The sequence below is a fragment of the Hippocampus guttulatus genome, chromosome 2 (assembly GCF_054856545.1).
Source record: "Hippocampus guttulatus isolate MCC_2025c chromosome 2, RoL_Hgut_1.0, whole genome shotgun sequence".
Lineage (NCBI taxonomy): Eukaryota > Metazoa > Chordata > Actinopteri > Syngnathiformes > Syngnathidae > Hippocampus > Hippocampus guttulatus.
In genome coordinates, this window is record NC_141262.1 from 7,155,007 (window position 1) to 7,174,248 (window position 19,242).

The 19,242-nt window shown below is 39.7% G+C and overlaps 1 protein-coding gene across 4 annotated transcripts in view; it reads left to right on the plus strand.

Annotated features, from left to right (window-relative positions):
• Positions 1-19,242, plus strand: part of diaph2 (diaphanous-related formin 2) — a 397,003-nt gene that overhangs the window by 250,393 nt on the left and 127,368 nt on the right. For all 4 annotated transcript variants that reach the window (XM_086133318.1, XM_086133344.1, XM_086133327.1 and 1 more), the window contains one exon: positions 1,515-1,644. In XM_086133318.1, the coding sequence (XP_085989444.1) occupies positions 1,515-1,644 (130 nt within the window). The remainder of the gene's footprint in view (positions 1-1,514; positions 1,645-19,242) is intronic.

Sequence of the window (19,242 nt, forward strand, 5' to 3'; positions counted from 1 at the left end):
CATTTTTATTGGCATTAATTTAAATGAATTTTAACGGGATTACATTTTTTCTTGCGAGATTAACGCGGCACACGTCACAGCGGATGTTACGTTGCTCGATAAATAGACCAGAAACAAAACAACAAGCGCGCTGCATAGGTCCACGCACGTTTGTTTTGCCAGCCACGGCAGCGCGAGACACCGAAAGCGGATACTTAAAGAGTTTATGAATGGAAAGTTTACTTTTAAAAAGTTGCCAGATTGCTCCACTGATGAGACCAAAGTTACCTGTATCATACAGGTATGATACAGCCACTGACGCGATTGTTACTTGTTTGGAACTATTTTGTGTGGAAGGTTACAGTGTTCCGTGTCCATATAAATAGAGCGGGCGGAGCTTCTCTGTGTTCGTCTGACAGTGACGGTGCGCTGAGGCGGTCACATGACAATGAAAGTTCAGCGGTGCAGTGGTAGCGACCTAGCAAAAATAATGCAGTTATATTGCTCTGTTTTGATTCCATAAAAAGAGATGTTAAAGCAGCTGTTGTGTGACAAAATATTTTTTTCACCGTTGTTGATGGACAGTGATATTGTGTGAGAGATTATGTGTCAATAACTGCTCCAAGTGAAAAATGTTCATGTAAAATTGAAAATTGAAATTGTTATTTCAGTAAATATTTGCATTTTGCACATAAAAACCTGATTCATGATTCCATGTTGATGAGAGCATTAAAATGGGGAAAAATAGGACAACAAAATATAAAAGGAAATTCAGAAACGATCAAAAATGTGTGAGTAATCACAATTATTTTTTAGTAAATTTGAGTTAATTATGACAGTTCATTTCTAATTAGATTAAATATTTTAATCGTCTGACAGCTGTAATATATATATATATATATATATATATATATACTGTATGTATATATATATATATATATATAGAGAGAGAGAGAGAGAGAGAGAGAGAGAGTCTTACTCGGGTCAAATCTGGTCGTTCATTGTCATCCTACTTTATTCATCTTGGCAGCAGACCTTCAAATTGACTTTGCATCATCTATTATTTATTTATTGATATCTTACTTTGTTTCCTATTGAACAACACTACACCAAACATTCCTTGAAAACACAACACAAATACGTAAGAAAATGAAAAACACGTTGGGGACTTAGAAAGTGGAAGGCAGCCGACGATTGAAAAGTCAATACGTACCTCTGTGGACGGTATCACTGTAAAGCGGTACCACACTACAGGTATCCATCTCTTTTGAAATACTTCAAACCTCAGTTGTGAACTGTGCGGTTAAAGACTCCATTCTATGCAGCTCCCTACGCTTCTGCTTTCACTGTCCCACCTCAGATCATCTTTTAGAAATACATTTTGGAAAATATAATTGTGTTTTGGATTCCTCAAAGCAGTCAGCACGTGTGCTTTGCCCTCCAGTCACTAAGCTGCTTAAACCTCTGTATGCTCTAGTTGCTTGAATATAAACATTGGAAATAATATGTATATATGTTTTCTTTTTCTTTTGTAGCTGCGAGATACCAAATCGATCAGTCAGAACACAACACTGCTTCATTTTTTGGCTGAGAAATGTGATGAGGCATACCCAGACATTTTGAGGTTTCCAGAAGAACTGGAGCATGTGGAGAGTGCCAGCAAAGGTATGTTACAATCGTCTGTTTGGGGGGAGGCCTTTGTTTTGATAAACATGTCTTTGGTATTACTGTATAGTATATGAAATAATATGATTTCACAATTTTATATCAAGTGAAGATGGTATAGTTTCTGTGAATAGAATTACCGGTAGATAATAAATGGTACGGTCCTCCGATCCATCGGCCACGGATCGTGAACGGCCAATTTCCTTGGAAATGTCGATCAATGCCTTCCACTGCTGATCACACACACACACACACACACAAAAAAAAAAAATATATATATATATATATATATATATATATATCACCCTGAGCTCACACTTTGCAGCCTGCAGCCAACTAGAAACCAACCTGTGTGCAGTGTAGCATCTCCTCCCTTTTTTCTAATCAATAAATGATTACTCTTATTATTTAAACAATCATTGGTGAGCAGCTCAAAATTGAAAAATGTGCAGCAAATTCACATGATTGGGATCATAATCAATATCAGCCGACCCCCCTCTCGAATGCTCCGGTGAACAATAGTCGGAGAACTGAGGTACTTCACTTCAATTTTTTAAAATTTATTTTTTAATTCATTTAATCACATCTCTATTTACTTTTAAAGAAATATAAGATGTCAAGGTATCTATTTCAAGAAGGCATCTATTTTAGGAAAGTGACTTTATTTGGAGCTAATTCGGTCTGGCTTGATCACAGCTATTATTCAGGGAATAGAGTAAAATGGAGTTGTTTGTATTACAGCCGTCATTTAGGCTTTGGGCAAATATGTGCATTCTCATTTAATAATTCAAACATCATAATTACTCATTTCATCTACTTCAAATGATTACATAATTGACTCATGCAGCCTGAGAGTGTGTTGCAGGGTTGAATAGTCCTCATGCATTCATGTCTATCGGCAACACATTATTTTTTTCAAGTTAATCAGCTTTGTAAAATGTATTGAAGTGAATTAGTCAATTAGAAAACAGTTGGAATAAGTGATTCACGCCAAAGCCATTCGGGAACTATTCAAGGACGACAGAAGCGGATAACTTTAGCAGCTCTGCACCATAATAATAAAAATGTCATTATATTCAAACCGATTGAAACTCAGAGTTGTTTTAATCTTTGGACAACATTTGAGTTTTCCAATCTTGAGTTACTGGAGAATACAAGGTTCCACTTAAGTGATGGATGTCTACTCTTCTTGTGTTACAAACATTTTGATGGTTACGATTAAATGTGATGTGAACGATTCACATGTAGTCAGTGGGCTGAAAATGCTCCAGAGCTTGTGGAGTTATCCACTACTTTTCACTCATTAGTACAGGGACATTTTTTGGAGGGAATGTCATAATTATCTATGCCACTCTTTGCGCATGATTAAATGACCACCTTCTCTTACCTTGGTGTCATGCACGGATGCGTTAATCTGCAGTAAAATCATTATTACTATACCATATTTCCACAAATAGTGGCCAGATATGTTTTTTTTTGTTTGTTTATTTTCAGCTGCATATGTTAGGAGACATTTTTGGAATTATATTAAAGAGTTTGTTTGTTTTTTTAAACTAAATAAAAATGATGATTCTGAAGAGCAGAAAAATGACAAGAACATTGAATCATTTCACATTCAAAGATGGTTGCCTGTAAGACACTGTCTCCGCATGATGTAAGATCATCTTTAATATTCTGAGCACATGCTGTAGAGCCCCAGACTTGCATCCATTTGAGCCTGTTCATGTCCTTCAGTGCTATTGTTTTGGTTAGCAAGAGAGTTCATGTGTATTACAGTTGTTCATAATGTAGGCCTGTTTCTGCCGTCTCATCTGGTTTCATGTACAAATTGATGTTCTTATCTATTTGGAACGATGTGGATAGCCAATGATGATGAAGAGATATTGTGTCGTTACCATTTTATTGACTCTCTCCGTCCTCGTGGCTGGTTATTGAGACCATAATCCTGTGACGTTAACCATAGGAGTCAATATTTTCATACCGCGACCCCGCCTTGATATCAGCGGCCCAATTCCGCAAAGTGTCATTGGCCAATTTGCCTCGTTAACGTCACCCCAGAGATGAGCCCGGCAATGCAAATGCAAAGTCTGGGTGCTGAGTACCGCAGTGACACTCTGTCTTGACAATGCGGGAAAAGAGAAAATATGACACAAATGTTCTCATAAATCTATTTAGTATAAGACATAGCCAAGGGCAAAGTACTTTGGTGCCTTGGAGAGAGAGAAAATGGAGAATATGGGGGTCAGGGGGGGTCTTTGAGAATATTAATACTGTTGTGAATAGATCTATTATCCATATTCATTTCAAAGCACTGCAGCATAATAAAGCGGTGCCCGCTTTCTATTTAAACTCATCGATGTACTTGGCTCTGTATTAGACAAAATGCCTTTCTGGATGAGCAGGAAAGCAGAAGAGATCATTTGTCTTTCTGTTTCGATGGACTTGCAAGGGATCCTTGGGTTGAGACGATTTCCTCTTGTGCTGAAGCAGAAAGACTCACTTGCATAAGGCTTAATTTGGGCAAAAATAGCACTGCTCGTGATTCCGCAGTATTGAACATTTTCATTGAAAAAAAAAGAAAAGAAAAAAAAAGAAAGAACCTTCAGTTTCGCATGCTATGTTCTGATATTGCGTTTAATGGGTTCAGATTTAAAGTTGGTTGATTTTTGAGCACCTGCATATGGTAATGTATGTGCTTTAGATTTTTTTTTTAAAGAACATATTTAATTCTATAGATAACATTAATCACATGATTGAAAATCATAAATCGAAAGAAGTGACCTAGATTTTGTTAAGGTGATGAAACATCTTGCACCTTGCTTCTGTTTGGTTAAATGAAAAGAATTACAATTACTCATCAAACCGTAATGAACATATAATTGCACTGCGCGTTTGTGGTGACATCATTTTTTTTTTTTTTTTTTTTTTTTTAACTGAACATTGTTGCTTGTGAGGATCAGTTTAATCTAGTTGGGTCCAAAACGCCTGTCCATGGGGAACACCACTACTGAATGAATCAGGACAATGTTTTATCATAAAATCAGTATTTATATGTCTACACCTTATTCTTAACCTAACCATATTGAAAATGCATGGTATGACAGTGAAAATGAAGTTCAAATGTTCACCTCTTCCTATCCTTCCCAGTTTGTCTGTCACTTGTGCTTCAAGTCCACACAACCATTAGTCATTGTAGCCTCACAGCCATGGCTGGAAATGGAAACAATTTCCTCACCGGCCGTCTAAGGGATACTCGTCCCTGGTCCCTGGAAGTAGTAATAGAGAAGGATTGGAGAGGTCAGCAGTGGAAAAGGACAGTCTGTCATGAGGAATATTAGGAAACCGACCTGTCTAGCTTCCACCAGCTCCGGATGAGTGATGACTTCCAGAATGCTCTTGCTTTCATTTCTTTTTCCTTCCCTCGCTTCATGGTGGATCAGTCATATGTGTTTCTTCCACAACCTCTCGGTACTTCATTTGTGGTCCATCTTAAAAAGAGTAAAAAGGACACAGGACTAATTATTGATGTATTTATTTTAGGAAGACCAAATACTGTCCTCGAACCCATGTGCAATTGATCGTTAACTGTTTTTTTTTTTTAATCGTGTTACATAATTTCCCTCCAATGAACCTGACCTGAATGAATCAGAATATCCACGACCGATTCTCTATCCACCGCAAGTAAGAATCCCGCAGTACCTGATCATTGGCTAGCATGCAAAGCATGCAGGTCCATTGTGCAGGCTTTACCATCACCCTGCTGAGCCACGACTTGTACACTGCATTCCCACCTATTTAATCAAATCTGCTGTTGCCAACCGCAGTCCAACGCTGCCCTACATTGGGAACATGCTCACGGAAGATAAGTGGTGGCTCACTCCCCTCCCTCTTGAACATTTACAACACCTGCCTTGTCTGAAAAGCAACCTGCTGCAGTGTGATCCCTCTTCCCATTCCTCAAATAGCACCCTCGGTCCCCCGCCATATGGGAGGAGATAGCCAAATCGGATCAACTATAGCAGGAGAGAGATTCATCAACCAGGCTGTTGGGAGGCCGGCCCTGCTCCTTGAAGCCCCCCCCCCTCCCCACCCAAAACTTCCGCAAACTATTAATACCAGTATATGTCCAACAACTTCACTTGGAAACACCGTATGGTCTTCGTAAGAATGTACATGAGAATGTCCGTCCTAAGAAAGAATTTTTGAGTACTTGACTTTGATTATATGCATCAACTGTTGCCTCCTTCACAAGATTGTTGATATTGGTGCAGAGAAAAAGGAAAGACGCCTACGTACGGAGAGGACCAAGTGATCAAGTGATGATTGCTTTGCTTGCCGCTTATTGAACGACTGCTGCTATTTTCGTCTTCACAACTCATTCATCATACTGTTTCGCAAAACAGATTTAGATCTCCAATATTTAAACAAAGTACTCATTGCCATGACAGTTTGCAAGTTACTATGAATAACTTCCTGGAAAAACTTGTTCCAGCTTGTCTGTCAGGAGATTCCGATAAGAACACAGATAATTGTAAGGATTGTTGTACAAATGAGCAGGAAATTTAGTTTTCTCCTGGGAGATCCCTGCCTCCTACAGATAAGGCTCTGTTGAAGTGTTACGACAACAGCCCCACAAATTTGTAATATTGACTGACTCCCATCTATTTTTGATTTGTTTGCTTTTATGTGATGCTTGTGTGATGGCTCAGGTCAGACATTATGTGGATAGGTATTTAGTTTTTATTGTAATTGTTAGTTACACATTTTCTAATTAAACCATGGTCATTTTGTAACATACTTGCAGTGGATCACTTCATTTTCAAATCCACCAAGTGTCATTTTTATAATTTTTTCATTATTTATTTATTTATTGATTTATTTTCATAAGCCAAGAGTGACTTCTCTGGCTTTGTCTGTGCTAATTAAAATTCACAGAATGGAAAAACTCTGAGGTAGAAAAACAGAAAAGCTTGAACATATGTTGTCTATTGCAACCCCGAGGTAGAAAAATCAGAAAAGCTTAAAAGTATGTTGTCAATTACCTTTCAAAGTTGATGATTGTGATTGCATTACTCCAATAACTGAAGGTATAAATTAGCTCATGGTGGCTTTGTGTAAGTGGCATTCGTTTTCAGGCTGGATGTAGAGGAGTGAAAGAATACTCTATCAAATTAGGACTGTACTGGGTTTTGTTTTAAGCACAGACAAGCATGAACAAGCAAAACAAAACAAAAAATGGCTTCTGAAAAGCAGCACCTTCTTGATTGCTTGGTGACATTGTCATGGTGCTTTTGTGGGGGTCGTATTTGTGTTCGATGCTTCCACATACACAGGTCAACACAGTATTGACAGAAATGTAATTCGTCACAGTCACATCACTGGTGGGGTGCTGTGTCCCACCGCCCATAGCTCCATGTTTACCGTACTTGTCGTGGTAACAAAAGCTGTGTAGCCATTGCCCCTGCAGTATGTGGGGCGGGATGAGAATAGACCCCTTGCTTTGAACAAGACAAGAAAATTAGTCTACAAACGGATATAATTATTGATCCTCATGCTGTTTGATAAGAGCATGTGACAGGTGTTTGGATGTCTTGGAACTGGTTTGAATTGTGGGAGGAACGAATGCAAGTACATTTTTCAATTAAGAATGTTGATGAAATGTGTGATGTCTGTTGAAGCAATCTCATCGTGAAAAACCTGGCTCTTTAGTGCCAATCGTAGCTTGCCACAAGCGTCTTGCCAGACATGTCATTTACCCACACAGGCACCAGATCATTGGCTGTAAAGTGCCTGTGTTCGTAACGCCATACCTCCGCTCGCTCATTGCTTCTATTGACCACACTGTGAGGGAAAACGTGTCTGTGGCTTTAATGCTGTCATAAACCGGGTGGCTTTCACAAACCCCCACTTATCAATGCAGGTGGGAATTGATTTTGGATACTAAATCTGGTCTTTTTTTTATCATGGGCTGTCATCAATATATAATTTAAAGTCATGGCCTGCAGCTCGTGCCTCATCTGGCTTTTTACCTTATCCACCCCCAGCCCCTACGACTGCACCCCGCCTTGAGAGTTTGCTGCTGGTTCCTTTTGGAGGCAATGCATGCCACTGTGCCAAGCATTGCTAATTATCTATAGACAATCACTTGCTGCATTGCAATATTTACCACAAGTGTCATATTTTTGGGATCTGCCAAGACCACACTCATCTGTGAGCCTAAAGAAGAACATAGCTCTTTAAATCATTTGCTACGAGTCACTTATTTTGACATCACATGTGAGCTCATTTGAGCACTCAATATTCAACTGATTTTGCCAAGAAAAAAAAAAGAACATATATGACTGGTACACATCGTTTCGATAGTGTTGATGAATTTGAAGTTGAAAAAAATACACATTTACTTTCATCATATTTCCTCTTTTTTTCCACAAATAGTGAATCTGAAAATAGCAAACCTAAAGATTAAATTACAAATTATAATTAAACGGGGACAGAGAAAAAAAATATATATATCATAATTTCCAGACTCCAAAATGCACCAAATTGTCATGTGTTTGGGAGACGCTCCATGGCTAGCCTCTCACGCCTGATGTCCAAAGCCAGCGATGGTGGGTGTCCGTAGTCAAACAATAAACAGAGGGACACGGCTCCTCAGAAATGATGCCAGCTTTTCCTTGAGCTCGAACAACAGTGCGAGCAAACACATAAACCCAAACATCCACAATCAATTTACAATTTGCAGGGTAACTCATTTGGCGCTGCATCCCAATCTTAATAAACCTGTGTTAGCCATCGCTCCCATGCCGCCTGCAAATTCACTTTGGCCGTTTCTGTGCAATACCATGGTAACCAAGCACAACAGTAAAATCCCACTTTATGCGTCCCATTGTGTGTTTTCGCTAGCGTGCTGGTTCCCTTCTTCGCTACTGTGTGGTTTACCGGGACGTTGAAAGTGAGCGGTACCTTGTGCCTTTTCGGTGATAAGGTAGGGTTGGATGTGTTTGTCGGCCATCTTTTTGTTGTATTTCAAAATGCAAAGTATGGTTTTCCCCTCACCACTTGCCATAGCCCAAGCAGGTATCTAGGAATCTGTGGTTTGGTTGAGAGAACAGTCGGTAATGGATGCCCAGTGAGGCCGGCACAGCGGCAGAATAAAGGATTAAAATCTCCAAGAAAGCGTCATTTATTTAATGTAACGCAGAACATTAATTACACTTTTTACTGCAGTAGGAGCGAAGGTGGCCTGCTTTTCCTTGTAATCCTCCAGATGTTGCTGCGCCACGGTCGTCCTTGCCCGGATGGATAGATGGCGCCGTTTCATAAAACAAAAGCACGAGGCACCATGGATTACTTAATTTTGAATTATCTCATAGATGCTCGATTCCCATGGTCCTGGTTTAAACTATGCTTCGTAAGCATGTCTCTTTTTAGGTGCCATTTTCGGAATGTTATTTTGCACAATGTACGTATCAGCACCTACTGGAGGCGTGCCTCCTTTCACTCTCACCTTTCCCACTTTAATGTCCGCATGCTGTCCCATTACGTCCGTCTTTCCTCTTTATAAGCATCGTATCCGGCACAACATCGGTCTGTCAAGCGGGCCCGTTATCAAAGTCACACAACAGCATTTACAAATTTTGGAACTCGGGACATAGACAAGGTGACTTGCATTATTCAGCGCCCCACCCATTTTGGAGAAAATCTAAGACTGTTGTGCATCTTATGTTTGTTAAAATACGGTACACTATATCCCCTCTATTCGCTCTGACACAGCCACACACCGCTATGCACACAGACTTACGCGTTTCTCAGGCAGCCCGCGCGCACACTCACGCCACAAATAACTAGTGAATCTTCAGTTTGAGGACGGACTCGGGACATTCTCATTGGCCGACTGTGAGGTGTTCGGTCATTTCAATTCATAAATAAACCCTCATTGCCGTGGGGTTCAAAGGTTCAAAAAAATGTGGTTTATAGTCTGGAAAATATCATGCACATTTGTGTTAGTTCATTCCATACTGAATTTCTTGGTTGAACCAATTTTAATTCAAACAACAGTTTCTTTTGGCAATGTACAGTTTGATAACCAATCATTAAAAACAATGTCACATGCAACAGCTCATGTTAAAAACTTGGCTGTGATAAAAAAGAAATAAATAAAGAAAATTACATTTCCTGATCCTATTATCGGTGGACTAAATACAAACAACAGCCTGCACATTCTTTTACAGTTAACAGTAACACCGTGGTGTCTTGGCGAAGCTGTTTTTCTCTCTTTCACCCGGCATCGCACAACAGCTGAGACCGTCTCCTTCACACTAAGGTCTGTTTTTATCCCAGCAACTGTAGCAGAGGTAAGGAGGAATAGAATCGATTGTTGCAGGCATCCATGAGATAAAGCCCCTGATGGTGTCTGCTGTGTTCATCGTCAGGGAACCTTTTCTGTGTGTGCAATTCGGCAATGTTGATGTGTTAAGTCATAATGGTGCGAGCGACCATTCTCAGGCGGGGCTGCCAATGCAATTGCAGGCAGTGGGTATTATGCTCCATGTCAAGCCCATTATTTGCGACCTTTGCTGTACACTTGAGGAGCATCATCCTTCACTTTTAATGAGTTCTGTTCAATGCTTTGAGCTTATTTGTTACACGCAACCTTTCACTGTTTAATTAGTTTAGTTGGGGGACTTGAGTCGTATGACTTGACTCAAGTCAGGCTTGAGGACTTTGCGACTTGCTAGCCAAACACTTGGGAAAGAGAGATCTAAAAGACTCCAATTTACAGACCTGAACTACGTGACTTGACAAGTCATCTTGTTTATAGTTTGAAATTGCCATTTGACCAAGCGAGATCTTACAACGTGATTTACAACTAGCTTAAACCGAGTAATGAATTCACTCGACTTGCTTGATATACAGTATTTCCACGTTATCTTTTGACTAGCATGTTCAGACATGTAAACATTAGTTTGGTGAAACTAAAGTCTATCCTACATTTACAACCAGCAGTTGGAATTCCATCTCCCTGAGAAGCATTGTAGCCAGAAGAAATTCCCCTGCAAGAGAACTGTCTCTTCATCCACCTAAATCGTTTTGGATAATAATTCTGCCTCAAGATATATCTTACCAACATACTACTGGTACTTCGAAGGTGCAGATTTTTTATTTCTTTTGGTGGGGTGACCTACATTTGGAGAATAATACTATGTTTGCAATGATGGCTTAGACAGCCAAGCCTAGAGCTGTTGAATCGTACAATAGGCCATTTGGCTGCGAGCTAAAAGCCCCCCTTCTAAATGGTGTCTAAATGGAAGCAGAGGATAAGGCTCCTTTGGGCTACATGATTACTGTACAAACACCCCCAGTGTTGTTTGTCTTTTGCTGTTCTCTTTCTCAAATGCTCTGCCCTGTAGCACCTGAACAAATGGACTAATTGTTTCAATTGCCCTATTTGTGTCCATCCGCCTCCATTTGTAAAGACATGTATGAATACAGGTGTAGCTTCAAAAGCGACATTTAGCCGGGCGGTGTTTTGGAGACATTCACAGCAATGTTAAAGTGCAAGGCATTTTCAAAATATTGTGCATCATCACTGAGAGTCCGGGTGTTTTGGTGAATTCCCCTGAATTGATTGGCAAGGCGAGTTAGCAAATTAATGAAACTAGTTTTAATCTGCGAAAGTTGTTCTGAGAGCACTCACAAAAAAATAATTTGAATGCCTAGTTTCGTGGCTAGCCCCACATTCACCCTCATTTTTGAGCACCATGGAGTTAAATGACCAATTGTCATTTAAATAAAAAAGTATATTTTTCTTTTGTGTGCCCTCTACAAGTCAAAAGAGGCATGATTTTCATTTTACTTCATCTTCGAGCCCAAAAGATCTGTGCTCTGGTCTCACCACTGCTTGATTGTGCTCCTATTAATACATACAGTATGTTATAGTCATACGTCTCTGAACAGGTTTTTGTGTCGAATGAAGTCTGCTTCCTAAATGAAGACAAATATGCTCGCTGTAAGAATTGATCTGACCTTTTATCGCTGTGAAAGGATATTAATCTCTCCACATCTGTTATTCATTTTATTTTAGGAGGGGGGGGGTGCAACTGGGGGTACGATAGGTCCAAATTTAGCCACTTTTATGTTGGTCGAGGCATAACATCAAGCAGAAATAAAACCGGTAGGGACTCTCTGCTCAACAAATGTGTTACTTATTTTTAGAACCAGATGTTTCGTCCAAGTGGCAGGACTACATAAAATGCCGTCGTCCATTTTGCCTCAATTACTTCAAAAAGCAATTCATCACCAATCAGTTTCACACACTCACTCAATTCGTAATGATTGATGATTCAATTACTACAGCCATCCCCAATGTCGAAAAATAATGTAGAAAATTGTCATCTTCTTGTAAACTACCCTATGTTGCCATTTTGTAGGGTGATTTTGCATTTGTTGTGGCAAATGCAAAGCTATTTGAAAATGATCCATCTTAATTCCATCAGAAATAAAGAAAATCTGGAGCCACACTCACGATCACAGGATGTTTGCAGGTGGAACATGAATATGTGAGTGGCAATTACACTGTCATCCTCCTAGCCCAAAAAGCTAAATATTGGCTACCACGCGGCACTCACCTTAGATTGATGCTTTTTGAAAGTTAATGTGATACAGTATATTTGCACTCACTGTTGTGGGGTCGCTTCGGCTCGAAGTCATCTGTCAGCGTGACACTCATAGCCCCGTCACTTTGCTACACTGAACGCATCATGGGATAGGTGATGGCACGACATACCGTTGCAACATTTAGATTGAAGACTCGCCTTCGATTAAATAATTCATAATGCATTCCGGCTGCCACTGCCAAACGCCTTGTTTTGCCTCTTCCAGTCAGTGAACCCATTGAAAGTTACCTTCCTGTCCCCACCATGCACCACTTCTGGGGCATTGTGATTCATTTCATCTGCTCATGTCGATGAAACCGGTGCGACCGACCGACCAACTGAAAGATGTCTCTTCATTAGTTCCGCAATCACAAGAATGGGCATGATTTCACAGGGATCACAGAAATGTATTTGGAAAATGCAGACGATCTGCGATGGATGGTGGAAATCAAACAGAGGCTGATGGAGGGATTTCTCACTGTAGTACTACTGCACATTGTTGCTACTGTATGTCTTGCTCATCTCAGGAAGTGGAAAATTGAAACTGGCGCAGTCGCCCTGCGAATAGCTGAAAGTGTCTTTATTCAAGACTGCAAGAAAAACTGTTTGGACACAGCCTTTGCAATTTTTTTTCAGCAAACAGAAATAATTGTCCTAATTCCACTTGTTGTTGTCCCCTATCGATCTCAGGAAGTAGAAAAAGAAAACACTGGACTGGCTGACATGTGTATTGTACTCATGTGGCTCTCAGCGAAACAAGCTTCTTGAAAACGAGGTAGGGCATAATATTTTGACCACAGGGGATAGGCATTATAGTGAGCACAGAATATTTCTGGATCTTTGTCTACCTGTTCTCAAGGTGATGGCAAGAAATGTACAGGTATTGCCAAACTTGGTTGATTTAGCTGAGCTCATCCTCTTAACTCGAGTGACAGGTGCACACAGAAATGAAGAGAATCATGTGGACAGGAGAAGTGTGTCAAACAGTTGTGGTCCAAGTGCTCCTTTAGTCAGGCAGCAGCAGTGTCTGTCATAGAGGGAGCTGTTGTGCCATGAATGGATCAGGGTCGGGGGCAAGTAAAGTGGGAAGCAGACAAACAAGTCAAAACCCAGCCAGATTTGGAAATTGATCAAAACCTGTGCATATTGTATGCCGGACTTGTTTCATTCAAACCCCTGCTCGCTATCTAGAATATGGATGCATGCTCATTCTACTTAGATTTGACGACATCCGCAAGCTTGCGTTCAGTGTGTTGAAACAATGAGCCAGGTTCCTCGCTACCCACTGTATCATCGTCACCATCATATTGGTAATATTTCACTGCAGTGTTTATTCACCAGTCGAGTAAATAAATGATATATGATCGTCAGACACTTCTGAAAGATAGCAAACATCTATCTCGGCAGCCCTCATTGTCCTTACACGACAGCCTTAACATGCTTTGGAAGAGGATTGACTTCTTAGCATATAGATGGATGACTGCAAGTGCACTCTTTATCGAGAGAATAGTGGTTGTGAATTGTCGACAACCTTTTCCTTGGGGTTATTGTTTGAGCGAATCTGCCTCGTCTCGCATGGATAATTTGTGTCAGGTTTTACACAAGGTTTAATTATATTGAAAAACTGCAGCCTAATGAGAAATGTTTGTCACTTGATTTTATGTTTTACTTTCTATCTTGAACATGGAGAAAAGTAATTTATTTACTCAGTTATAAAATACATGAATACCCAAACTCGCTTCTACTGATTCTCACCATTGTCTTCCTCATTTAGTACACTGCTATAACAAAAATGAAATGTATCTGCCCCCCACCTGTCACGTAGCGAGGTGGTGGTGGACCCCAAAAAGCAGGCAGGAGGGAGGAGCAGGGTGTATTTGAAGAATTGTATTTAAAACAAAGAAAACTACATCCAAAACAAACAAAGTCCAAAGTATCAAACAAAAACCATGACTAAAGCTAAAACATAACAATGAACTAAACATGACAGAAACTAAGAGCAAACAGCAACACACATGACAGTAGCAAGAAGCAACAGCAACACACATGACAGTAGCAAAAAGCAACAACGACCCGACACTGAGTGTTCGGGCTGGGAGTCCTTTTAAAGCCTTAATTAGCAAATGGCCAACAGGTGTGCAGCTGCCGGGGGAGCCCTACAGTGCCACCTGTTGGTCCCTAAACTGAATCATGACACCGCCATTTGCTGATTCATAATGTCAAAATGAATGTTCCTAAAAAGATCCATAAAGAAATACAAAGCTACTGACACCTCAAGACTTTTTCACAGTCAATAGTGTATGTTCTTTTCATCAATGGGTGAATGAGGTGAGTACCTTGATGGTTCAAATGCACTGCACAACTGCTATCAGTTAACTCGTTTTTTTTCTTTGTTTTTACCCATGTGTTGTTCTTCTTCCACAATCTCTTTTGCCATCGGCTCCTCCTCAACCTTGTTATTTGCTACACATTGTCTTTACTTTGCCTTTTCCCCATTATCTTAATTTGTATCGTGGTCCACCGTGTTTTTTGTTTGTTGTTGTTTTAGGTGTGTGTGCGTGTGTATGTGTGTGTGTGTGTCATTGTTGCCTTTTATCATGTCTTTGTCCAGTTTGGAGTCTTTCATCTTTTAGTCATTTTCTTTCCTGGCGTGCCCCCCCCCCCACCCCCCACATTGTCATCTTTCTTGAATTTTTTCTACATTATCCTAATTCAGTACATGATCCGCACCGTCCTCACCATGTGCTGTCTTTGTCTTTGTCCAAGTTGTCTTAATAAGAAGCCTCACTCTACATTGTTTCATTGAGCCACCTGAGCAGGAATCGGAGATGACGTGGGAGTCAGACAGTCGGGGAGCCGAGCACTGAGAAAAAAAGGATAAACACAAGTCATTGTGCTCCCCTTTCAGCTGGAATCAAAGATGCTCCGTCTGCACAAGTAAAATTGAAACTGTTGCCGTGACAAGGCAGCCACATTGTTCTCTCTTATTATTTGTTATCATGTTATGTTCAGAACGGCAGACGTGAAAGTGGTAAATGAGGCGGTTTAAAGAGAAGTAACAAGAAAGGGCTCCTGCGGCAACCTCTCTGCAAATTCTTAGCATAAAAAAATATATTTGGAAAAAAAAACATGCCAGAACAGAGTCAATGGCTTACTGTGATTGTTTTTTTTATGCTGGACACCAGGTGCACAGTGACGAAAACAATAATAATTCAACATCACTTGTCACTGTGCTAATTGCATTGGCAATGCGTTTTACTTTTGCTCTACTTCCTGTTTTAATGTACATTTACCTTAATCCTTCATGTACAAAAAAAAAAGCATTAAAATAATGAGTTTACCCCCTCTCCCCCCCTGCTCCCAAGTGTGAGGTTCTAATGGCTTATGTTAAGCTGCATTAATAAAATAACAGCTGAATTTGAAATGCATAAATAAATTAGCAGATGCAATTACTTAAAAAATAAGATAAGATAAGAAAACTTTATTAGTCTGGCAATGGAGAAATTCCCGATTCACAGCAGCAAAGTTATGAAAGGAAGAAGTAGAACAACAAAATATAGGAGCTGCTGGAAAGGCAGCCACTCACGCGGCGCCATTTTTGAAGTCAAAATAACAAAAATAACACAACACATAGGACACAGACAGTCACAGACACGTTAAATATTGAATGTAGTTAAAAAAATAAAATAACTGCAAATGCTGTTCTTAATTATTATAAACCCTTTGCTTGACAATGCAGTGGGTTTTAGATGAATGTCTTTGTTTCACTTTTTGCAAGGGAAAAAAAAAAAAGAAAGAGCCCCTGTGCTTCATCAGGTAATACAATATGGACATGAGTATTGTCCAGAGGTGGACGTCCGAAGTTATTTTTAAAAAATACTGCTTGCGTTAAAAAAATAAAAAATAGAAGAGCAAAAACATCACTGCTTCCAAAAAAAATTCAAAACGTATTACATTTCATCTCAGAGCTTTACAATGGAGGTCATGTCTATGAGACATTATTGGTTTTGGCAGCCACTGCGGCTCCAAGCCAGCGCCAGATCTCTGGAGGAATTTCAAATGGAGTAAATTACAATATATTTTGATGTATGGGAAAGTTTAGACATTGACCTGAGGGTGATGATGACTATTCCCTGGGAAGTCGTTGCCCTCTGCAGTGAAACACGCAAGAAACCCCCAACTTTATTGGCCGCCGAAATTCTGTGCCATGCACTTTCTAGAACATTCTACCTTGTAAGGATCCATTTGTGGAGGGTGGAAATGTGTTTTTGTTCGACTGCAAGTGGTATTGATAAGGGGTTGCCGCAATAAAGGACGGTTTGGCTGCAGGGGGGAGACCCTTCAATTTCTCTCTCTCTCTCTCTCTCTCTCTCTCTATATATATATATATATATATATACCGGGCTGCCCTATATATATATATATATATGTATGCATGTGTTTGTGTGTGTGTGTATATATATATACTATATATATATATATATAGATATACTGTGTATATATACAGTATATACTGTATATATATATATATATATATATATATATATATATATATATATATATATATATATATATATATATATATATATACATATGAAAAGAATATATATAAAAAGAAGAAAGAAAGAAGAGAAGGAATATATATGTGTGTGTGTATATATATATATATGTATATATGTATATATATATATATATATATATATATAGGGCAGCCCGGTAGTCCAGTGGTTAGCACGTCGGCTTCACAGTGCCGAGGTACCGGGTTCAATTCCAGCTCCGGCCTCCCTGTGTGGAGTTTGCATGTTCTCCCCGGGCCTGCGTGGGTTTTCTCCGGGTGCTCCGGTTTCCTCCCACATTCCAAAACCATGCGTGGCAGGCTGATTGGACGCTCTAAATTGTCCCTAGGTGTGAGTGTGGGCGTGAATGGTTGTTCGTCTCTGTGTGCCCTGCGATTGGCTGGCAACTGATTCAGGGTGTCCCCCGCCTACTGCCCGAAGACGGCTGGGATAGGCTCCAGCACCCCCCGCGACCCTAGTGAGGATCAAGCGGTTCGGAAAATGGATGGATGGATGGATATATATATATATATATATATATATATATATATATATGATAGGATAAGAAAACCTTTACTTGTCTCACAATGGAGAAATTCCCAATTTACAGCAGCAAAAATAATGAAAGGGAGAAGTAGAAGAACAAAAAGTATATAAGTAAAAATGAATTTTAATAAAATAAAATAAAAGTCGGCAGGAACGAGCGCCGGTACCGCTCCTTCTTGCAGCACGGGTGTTTATGTATGTGTGTGTATGCATGTGTTTGTGTGTGTATGTGTATATATATACTATATATCCATCCATCCATTTTCCGAACCGCTTGATCCTCACTAGGGTCGCGGGGGGTGCTGGAGCCTATCCCAGCTGTCTTCGGGCAGTAGGCGGGGGACACCCTGAATCGGTTGCCAGCCAATCGCAGGGCACTATACTATATATATATGTAGATATACTGTGTATATATACAGTATATACTGTATATATATATATATATATATATATATATATATATATATATATATATATATATATACATATGAAAAGAATATATATAAAAAGAAGAAAGAAAGAAAGAAGAGAAGGAATATATATGTGTGTGTATATATATATATACTGTATAGAAAGAGAGAGAGATGTCACACACACACTCACATACATTGAGATAAGATAAGATATCCTTTATTTGTCCCACACTGGGGAAATTTACAGTCTACAGCAGCAAGATTGTGGGTAGAAAGAAGAAAAGCAAAGTGTTTGCATTCACAAAATAAATGTTACAGTTTCAATGTACACCGTTCAATTAAGTGCAATATATCTATATTTTAATAACAACCAATTGAATGATTCTTCGACAACCTGAGCCTGCTACAGCTAAAAGAAGTGTAAGAAGACTTAAGTGTGGGTGTGGTACACGCAAAATGCTAATTTGATCATTTCCTCATTCTGGTCAATAAAGGCCCCAACTGTCAGGTGTCTCAAAAAGATTATCCTGAGCAATTGTCCTTTGGTGTGGGATTTGTTAAGAATTTTTTCCCCCTCACAATCTGCTCAGCAGTAGTAAATGTTCAACCTGTTCACTATTTATGGTTTGCAAATCATCATGTGTGGTGAGCACCGAGTTGCGCTGAGCCATGGGCTCAGGGTATACAGCAGCAGCTGGTTGCTTTAAATGTTTGCATAACACCCAAGTCGTTGCCCACAGTAAAAATGAGAGGTAGAAGAACTTGCAACTGCAAACTAAATACTATAAAAGCTGGCTTAGCTTCTTCTACAACTACTATTTCTTCTTTCTATTTCCAGTACATGCTTTGGGGGTGACCAGATGTGATTGTGGGCTCTCTCTCTTTGTGTGTGTGTGTGTGTGTGTGTGTGTGTGTGTGTGTGTGTGTGTGTGTGTGTTTTGTGGTCTCACATTAAAAAAAAAAGTTAAAACTAAAACTGCCTCACAAGTTGCATGAATAACTTTTCGTGATGGCCTATTACTACATGTGACCAACACAGATGCTCACACTGCAGCATTTGTGGGAAACGGAGTTGACTTATATAGAAACAAATCAATGTAAAACTATTTGTGTGGATAAAATACGCTCAACCTCTAACATCCATAATCAAGCAATGTCAGCATAGCTTGAAATGGAGTGCAGGTGGGTCATTGCGGCACATTGGAATGTCAAGATGACCATATAATGTGGGTTACGGGGTTTAACTGTCACACGGATAAACAGACGGGAACAGTGTATCATTTAACCGGATAAACTGGCACTGGAAGATTTCGCTGACAGCAGTCATTGTAATAATTTTACACATCTCCGAAATTTCCTTCTGCCTGGAAAAACAGAGCTTACCCCCCTTTATCCTCCCCTGTTCTTCTTGTGATCCCCTTGAAGTGT